At 40.3% G+C, this 9,063-nt stretch overlaps 1 protein-coding gene across 1 annotated transcript in view; it reads right to left on the bottom strand.

Annotated features, from left to right (window-relative positions):
• Positions 1 to 9,063, bottom strand: part of SLC15A1 (solute carrier family 15 member 1) — a 74,936-nt gene that overhangs the window by 58,343 nt on the left and 7,530 nt on the right. The window contains exons 2-6 of the mRNA XM_019525530.1: positions 8,314 to 8,342; positions 5,756 to 5,840; positions 5,532 to 5,673; positions 3,191 to 3,310; positions 866 to 965 (exon numbers count right to left, since the gene is read on the bottom strand). Coding sequence (XP_019381075.1) covers positions 866 to 965; positions 3,191 to 3,310; positions 5,532 to 5,673; positions 5,756 to 5,840; positions 8,314 to 8,342 — 476 coding nt within the window. The remainder of the gene's footprint in view (positions 1 to 865; positions 966 to 3,190; positions 3,311 to 5,531; positions 5,674 to 5,755; positions 5,841 to 8,313; positions 8,343 to 9,063) is intronic.

Here is a 9,063-nt window from a genome sequence, read left to right on the forward strand (position 1 = left end):
CGGGGGGGGGGGGGGGGGGGGGTCTTTAAGATGCAGTGCATTACCACCATTGCACAGGTAGTAGTCCGGGATACTGCTGTGCCACTGATCCTTCTCCTCATGCTCGCTGCCTTGAGCCTCATGCCCCTCCCACGTGAACTCCCATACTAAACTCACACTCCAGGGCCCAGAGCATGCCTGTTTGTGCAGATTCCTGTGGGGCTGGGCTGGGCTGACCCTCCTCAGCTCCTTTCAGCTGCCTCCCGCAGCTGCTGTTGTAGCAATACCTGGGGTAAAGTAGACCATGGCATGGCAGCAGGTAAGACTCTAGAGCAGGGGCTCTCAGTCCTCTGGTCCAGCAGCTGACCTGCTGCAGCCTGAAGTGGCTGTGGACCAGCAAACCACAGCCCCCGCCCAGAGCCAGGCAAAGAGACCACGGCTCCTTCTGCAGGGCCTTCAGCAGCGGAGGGTTTAGCCCACCCATCCCCCGGCCTTTGCCGAGCTGTGGCATAGGAACTTGGGGAACCTCTGCTCTAGAGGTAGTCTGTGGAACAGGTAAGACTCCTGGCCTGCTCATCCCCCAGCTCTTGGCACCCCCCTCACCTCAAGTACTCAGCAACACCTCCCACCACCCCCAACCCAGGTAGTTACACCTCCTCTTTGAGTTCTCCTAACATACAACATCAAGAGAAGAATATAGCTCTTATTCAGATATATCTAGTTCCTACAGGAAGGGTCACATCTAAATATGCAAATTCTTTTCAGGCATATATCTATTGTTTAAAACACAGATAAATATATGATTGTTTATTTCATTATTTAAACAAAATTTAAATCTTTAGTTATGATATACACATGTTGCACTTAGCTTGATACATATTGTTACCTGATCATCTTCAAACTGATCTCCACCAAATGCTGCTACACAGGGCTTGATTCCACCAGTACCAAAAGCAATCAGGATCAGGCCGACCACAGAGAGAGCACTGCAATAAAGGGAAATATCATTCCATTTTCTTAAGATCATGTAAAGGAATATTGGGTGAGGAGGAATGTCCAAGCTTGCTACAGAGTTACAGAAAAGCATGTTTAACTAATGGATGTCCTGCCATTCAGCAGTGTCATAGAACCAGGCTCTGGTATGGAGTAAAAGAACAGTTACCCTCAAAAACAGTAGCAGCATGGGGCCTACATTGCCCCAACTGCAGGCACTGGCATGCTTCAAGAGATACAAGGAAATGCTAAGGGAACAGGAAGGGAAGCGATTGTAAAAGCTCATATTACAGGAGAGCTCTACTTCAGAGCAGACCACAGTAGCCCTGGTACTGATCTGTCCTGTACTAGAAACTACTGAAGACACTGACGTATCTTGGAATCCAGAGAGTGGGAAGTTAGTATAAGACTATTTTTTCTCCAGCTCATACTGGTTTATGCTTTCTGTGCTGCATCTCAGGGGAGGTGCAACGTAGGATCTAGCACTTCATTAACCTGATTAACAGGTAACTTATGGTACACGGAAGTACTGAACCATATTTTATGGTTAAGATGATCTTCCTTGAATATATTTTTCATGAAGTAATTTGAATGTGGTATTGTTGCTAGAATAATGCTTTCTGAGTTACTGAAATTCTACCTTTAAAATCAGAAGCATGTGCAGTAAAGCATCAGCAGAGATCCATTCTTGCAGAGGCCCTGTGCAGTGAGGAAAATCAGTAGGGCGAGTAAAACTACACACTTTTTAGTTTTAATCTCAATCCAGGGAGTTGTTTGGCTAAGTGTCCCCTGACAGAACTCAGATTTTCATATATCTATTTTTAATTAAGAGAACTGCTATTGACAGGTGGCTGCCACAAGTGAAACCAGTAGGACTTCAGTTTTGGACACATCCTGTAAGAGTCTGAAAGCGGATAAAAGGAAGAAACAATTTAAAAAGTAGCAAGGAGTATGCAAGTACATGAGCTATATTAGTCTGAAGTCAGGCAGAAGGCTGGGCTGGGCGGCACCTTAGAGACCAACTCTAGAGAGGTATAAGCTTTTGTAGGCTACAGCCTACTTCATTAGCTGTAATGTTTCATCATACTATTTGTATGAAACACCCTGCCCTGCCTTCCTCAAGTCTGGAAAAGCAGCAGGTACAGTTTAAGTTAAACATCAGATACTACAATAGCTGTGTTTAACCCCCATGCACAAAAGAAAACAGATTTAAAGAAATAGGGGACAGCAATCAACTAGGAGCAGAGAAAAGTTATCAGCAGTGGCTCCAAAGCTAGAGAAAGAGTCCAGTTGAATAGACAGTCTAGTTACATAAAAAAAGAACTATTCAGAAGGGAAGAGGGGCATAATTACCAGATTACAGGAGACACCAGTTAAAGGAGTTGTGATATGATTTTCTATGTTTAGTGTCCAATAAAGTTATGATTTCTTTTGTTCCCAGGCCCCATATTCTAAGGCTTTATACAGAAGGGCTGTGCAGTCAGAAATGAAGCAATTTTTCTTTGAAAAGTAAAGTATTCTCCCACAGGTGTTCCTATCTTTTTTTCTAGGAGAGTTCATTCTGAAGTCTAGTAGTCATTTAGTTTCTCTCACACATTTAACTTGGAGTATACTGCTTTCTGTCCCTGACCCGAGTAAAGAAACTTGGTGCCCAAAAGCTTATCCAACATCTCTCCAACCAGAGGGGGTGTTAGGTATATTAGTCTCAGCAGTCAGGCAGAAGGCAGGGCAGACTGGCACCTTATAAAACTATTTTGGAGAGGCATAAGCCTTCATAAGTAATGAAAACGTATCCCTCTGAATTAGTCTATAAAGGTCCCACTCTGTCCCGCCTTCTGCTACCTTTTGACTGTAAAAAAAAAGGTAGCCCAATAAAATATATTACTAATGAAAACCCCTTTGTTCTTGCCTAGGTCTGAACCATTTACAGCTACAACTATCCAACCCTATTAGAAGGCAACAAGTTAGATTCTTTTTTTTGCTCTAAAACTATGGGAACTCAGGAAAAAAAAAACAAAAAAACAGCTTTAGTAAACACAATTAAGTCACTTTTTTCCCTGCCCCCCATTTCAATTAAGCTCAGCAGTCTTGACTATGTTTTTGCAAGATTTCTATAACATGTACTTAATGACTTCCTAATTAAAAACGTCAGTAAGAAGCTGATTACAAGACAAGACCTAAATTGCTCCATCTTGCATTAGTGTGTAATGCTACTTACATGTGCACTGAGAGGACATCAGGAGTTCCATCCCGGTTATGATCTGTCAAATCATTTATGGAGCCTATAGCCATAACTACCTGCCCAATGGTATAAACAATGGACAGGGAGACAATGGTCCTGTTGTGAGAAGAGGAGAGAATAGATCTGTCTTTATCTGCACAACTAATTCAGATTTCTTTCTAGTTTACAAAAGGGTTGAGCACAGAAAGATTATTGGTTAGAACAAACATGAGTTAACTATGATATTGCAAATTTGCCAAAATATTTAGTGAATAATATACAATACTCCAGGTCAGGTACAGTTTGGATTTTTTTTATTATCTCTTTTAAGGAAAGAGATTTAAGTCATGGAATTTTAGTTACCTGATTAAAGCAAACACAACAAAAATACCAGAAAAAATATTGTGCATATTAACAAAACACTGTAGGAGCATTGCATCTAAGTGCTTGCCTTTTAAATAATAAAACTAAGATTAAAAAGCTCTTTTGTTATATTTATCATGTTGTGAAAATTAAATTGGGTGTTACATTAATCATTAACATGCAATTTATACTCCAAATACACTACTGTTTGTATTTTCTTGGTATTATTTCCAAACCAAAACAGAAGGTGGGATGGGGAAGGAAATCATCCATCCCAAGTATGGAAACCAGAACAAGCTATTTTCATAAATAATGACTAGCACATTAGCTTGTTCCCTCGCCTTAAAGTATGTTCCACATCTACAAAGAGAGGAAAATTCAAGCCTAGCTCCCAGATGGTGCAGGCTGCAAACAGTAAACCTGATTTTCTCAGTTGCATGTGTGTGTTGCTATCACCAAGAAGCTCATAACTTTAAGCTGAAGTTTTCATACTTGTTGATCAAAGACTTGCTTACATTTTTAACTTTTCTGGGACTTGAACAGGTGACTAACATTAAGGAACTGCTTAAATGCTTCAGCGAATGGGAATTTGTGGCACCTCCAAACACCCCACACATTCTGTTTCAGAAATAAAGGACTAAAATCTGATGAGTAGTGAGAGGCTGCCGTATGCATCAGGAAGCAGAAGATGTTCATGTTGTAAAAGAACACAGTACAAAGAGCCAACTGAAATAGCACTAGAATTGATCCTACTTCCCCCCCACACACACACACAAACAGACATCTTTGAAATACCCAGGGCTAAAAACTACTCTGTCACTTAGTCATTTTAATTGTTAGCTTTAACAATGGGCAGCAAGACATTCAGATGAGGGCCATCTGTATGATCCAACTGTAAAAGAGCCTTGTTATTGTCGTCAGTTTGGGCGGCACAAATATTAGAAATGGTGAGGGCTTTTTACATAATCGAGACAGCTTACATAATCAGCTTGCTACAGTTTATTTGGACATCTTGCACACTACAAAAATGGTATCTGCCTTCTTCCACAAACAAGAACTTCCTGTTCAACAAAGTATGGAGTGTCCCTGAGGGTACTCCCACACAGATATTCTGTATACATACAGTGGATGGGTAGCTATAGGATCCAGCCTCACCTATAAAGTTACAATTACTAGTGCACTGACTACCCCCGCTTCAGTCATAATAATGATTACCAAGTTGCCCATCTTCCTTTGTCATGAAGTTCCCTGTTCCATTGTTTTTGCTATGGAATCTTGGGGGGGGGGGGGGGGTAACTGGTGTTCAGAATTAAAAAAGGGTCTCTCACAACTGACCCAAGTCCCAGGTTCCCACTTTAAGCAGGAGTATAAAAAAAATCACCATTGAACTCAGTTGTTATTTGCAGGAAGAGATGTAAACAGCTCTAGAAATTTGATGCGATTGCGTAAGGAACCAAATCGCATCTTGGGAGATGAAACAAAATCTTAAAGCCATTCTTCAAATTTTAAATCAAGATTAGCACTGCTTTCTAGGGCCCTGATTCTGCAAACACCCATCTCCCAATGAGGCTACTTTAAGGGAAAAACTGTACAGAAGTACAAGTTGATGAGATAAGACTTTCAGCCATTTAGGACTTAATCCTCCAAACACTTAATAGGCACAAAAGGAGAAGCAGAAATTTTACGGCCCGATTTGCAGAGTTTCTGACTACGCCCAACTCCCATGAACCTGTAAGTGCTTCTGACTGAGTTGACAGATCAAGTCAGTGAAAGCAATTGTTCCTCAGTTCCACTTCTGAGCCACATCCACTGAAACTCAAAACTTCTCTTTCTAAACACAGATTTTGATTTTGTGAAGACTTGGTATTAAATGTACTCAGTTGGCTGTTTGAAACCCTTTCCTGAAACAGAAATCCACAACTTAATTGCTCTGTTCAGTTGCTTTAGATTACACCCCGCCCCCCCAAACACTCACTTGAACTTCCCCAGCCAGGAGTCGGCAACAATTGCTCCAAGGATTGGTGTCAAATAGCACAGAGCAACAAATGTGTGGTAGATGACTGTAGACAGGTTGTCATCCCAATGGAGAAAAAATTTGAAGTACAAAACGAGCACAGCTGCAGAAAGACAGAACAAGGAGTTAGAAATGTGAAATTTTCCACTGAAACCAAAAGCTAAAGAAGAGCGAAGGAAAGTTACCTCGCATTCCATAGTAGGAGAATCTTTCACAGAACTCATTAATGACAATGAAGAAGATGCTGATTGGAAAACCAAAGCAGCTTGGCTGAAAGGCAAAAATAGAAACGTAGAATTCCAACAAAGCTATTTAATACTCTTTCATTTTTCTGGCCAGAACCAGTAAATTTAGTCACATATGTAAAAATCAATTGCAGTTTTTAGACTATAAGTAATTTCATTACAGTTTTTAGTCTCTCAAGATGTGGGCATCTCTGCTCCAAATCATCATGTACAGAACTGCTACTAATGAGCCAACAGACACCTACAGGATTTTGAAAATAGAAAAGGCTACAAAACAGCAACACAAATTGTCCTTTAAATAGAATTCTCTGTGAAAGGGGACAAAAGAATCATCTTCCACATTTTGCTACTTACACTTCACAGCTTACAGTTTATAGGCCAAATCTAAAAAACTGCAGCAGGCTGTTGACTGTACCACTTTCAGAATCAAAATTTCAAAGCACTGCTAGGCTGATATTAGTTAAGCTACATCAAGTCAGATCCAGCAAGAATCTGGTCTGTGGAGCTTAGTCAGTTCTGTGATTAATACGTCTTTTTTAAAACAATAATGCATGACATGTTTTACTGAATGCAAAGAGAACTTGCTTAGAAACCAGGAAGTTTTAATTTAGTTCTAAATGAAAAGGATTTTATAAACTACTGCTCATTCTGGACATTATCCAGAAGACAAATTACTACTGGGTATGGTACAGCACCATGAGGCTATCAAGCAAAGATTTCACAGGAAATCATGATCCAGGGCTCTACATCCCTGACAACAAGAGGCCATGTATAAAAACATCTTTGAACACAAGTTAAAAATGCAATTGCGTGTGTCAGCTTTAGTAAGTTACAGTAAGAAAGATAATAAAAAACTAGCTGTGTCAAAGCAATCAATATCCATACACAAGCTAAGAGAGAACCTGGTTTGATGTTTACAGAATTCATTGCTTCAGAGGCTAAATCTATTTATGGAAGTAAAAAAAAACAAACAAACAAAAAAAACTAACACAAAAAAACCCCAACAACTACTGAAAAAAAAGCAGCCCGTGGTATTACTTACTTTCATGTTATAAAAATATTTCATTAGTACTGATATTTAGACTTTTACAAGATCATTAGTAATTCAGATACAAGGCAAAGCAAGGGGATACCACTCAACAGGCGCATCTACACATTGCCCTATGGCGATGTAGTGACATGCTACGTTGCTGTACAGTGTGCAACAGCAAGGTAGCAATCATCTGGGTCTACACGTGATCGCCAGCTGTCACCATAGCAGTGTGCTCCCCAGACATAGTGCACAGCTACAGCAATATAGTGGGCAAATCTAAGCATGTGCCACCCGCATGACACAGTAATCACCCATACTGTGTCATGCTTTACTACTTTCAAAAGGAAGTACTAAAGTATGGCACTTTAGCAACATCACCGTACAGCAATGCGTAGACACACCCAACAAGGCTAAATGAGGCTGTACATAGGACATCCTGCCCAAGGATCTGTTATCACTAGTAGTGCTTAAGGGAAACAGTTGTTGAAGAAGCAAGAAATACTTCCTGAGACCACTACCCTGAAAGTAGATAGCTCTGTCAGAAGACTCCGCATCTAGCCATCACATTAAGCTGACACTATGTTTGACTGTCCAGGACAGTCACAAAAGCCCAACTGTGTGAGGGTCAATATTTTGCAGTGTTATACAATGCAGTTGCTGTACTAGGTATATGTAGTTTTGGCAATGTTTTTGTACCAACTGTCCTGGAGAACAGAGCTAGTTGCATCTCAATGGTAAAGAAGTATTCTAACACACACCAATGGGAGACAAGCTAATGCAAATCCATGGGTTGGATGTAGGAAAACCTTAGGCTATGCTACATAAGTAAATTTTCCCTGTAATCACTGCAACAAAACAAAAGAAGAGATAAAGGACACAGAGAAACGAATGACTGCTTAGTAAGATTTCTATTTCAGAAGAATTAGGCAAGAACAACCCTCTGAACAATGGTTTCCTAACAAGCAAAAATGAGAGGCTTGTATAACTGCATTACATAACTGTGCCTAGAACCTGGAGCCTACACTTCTAGTGATGATACTTGCTGTGCCATTTCCTGCTTAGTTTTTATTTTGGGATTTACCCTTGATTTTTATCTTAGTCCAGATAAAAAAAAAAACAAGAACAAAAAAGTCTATAACTGCAACTGGACACTGAAGTTTAGAGCATATTGCAGCTAAATTCTATTGTGAACCAGGCTCTGATTCCAGAGGAGCAGAGTCAGGATTTAAGGCAATCATCTGAAGTCAAAGCACTCCCAATTCACTTCTGTATGCATCAAACCAAGCCCTAAAACAGTAATAAAGATTGTGATCTGCTGGTGGTATAATGGGAGACAACCAAGTAGATTTCAATCCATGTTCTACCCATTTGTTCGTATGTCTCTGTGCACAGTCTGAGGGAAGATTACTCATTTCCAGCAACTGAACACTTTTGGGGGGGGGGGGGGGGGGGGGGGAATACTAACCGCTGATGATCTAGGCGTCTTCATTTTCTCTGTTGGGAAAAAAAAGGAGAAACAAATTTACCTAAACCAAAAAGTAATATTTCTTAATAAGATGATGGAAAACAGGTAAAAAAAAAATAATCTTAAACTGCAAGTCATTAAATATAAACTCAGCATTTTTCAGCAAATTTAAATATTTTATAGGGAAAAAGTGTATGTAAAGAACAGAAGTTGTGGCAGTGATGTAGGTGTGATGGTGGAGGAAAAACGCAAGCAGCTAGGATTTTTGTGGGTAATAGGTTTTATAGAACCAACTATATAGTTGGTAGAGATACAGGCCAGATTTTGGGGTCCAGAAACCTTTTTCCAATATCACCAGAAAGGGTACTTGGTACACCAAATCTTGTTTACATCCCTACTGACCACACAGTTGATTCAATGAAAGATACCACCCAGAAAACCCTTTTTAAAAAACCAAAACAGAATAGAAAAAAAACAAGTTTTTGGACATCAAGTTGTGCCTTTTCATAGTCTGTAAGAATAATTCCAAACTGAACTGGTTTTGTATTGTGCATCTACAGCAGGACAACCATAAATCAGTAAGTTACACTTATTTTCAGTCTTACAGTGGTAGGCAATGTTTTTTGGTTGGAGTGCTGAAAACCCCCACAATGCCTACCTTGCAAGATGCTGAAGTGCCAGCATGCCAGAAACACAAAATGAGGGCAGGGGGTACACAGGGCAAGGGGCACACGCAGGATGCCCTGCGTG

The sequence above is a fragment of the Gavialis gangeticus genome, unplaced genomic scaffold, assembly GCF_001723915.1.
Source record: "Gavialis gangeticus isolate Ggan-Ray unplaced genomic scaffold, GavGan_comp1, whole genome shotgun sequence".
Taxonomy (NCBI): domain Eukaryota; kingdom Metazoa; phylum Chordata; order Crocodylia; family Gavialidae; genus Gavialis; species Gavialis gangeticus.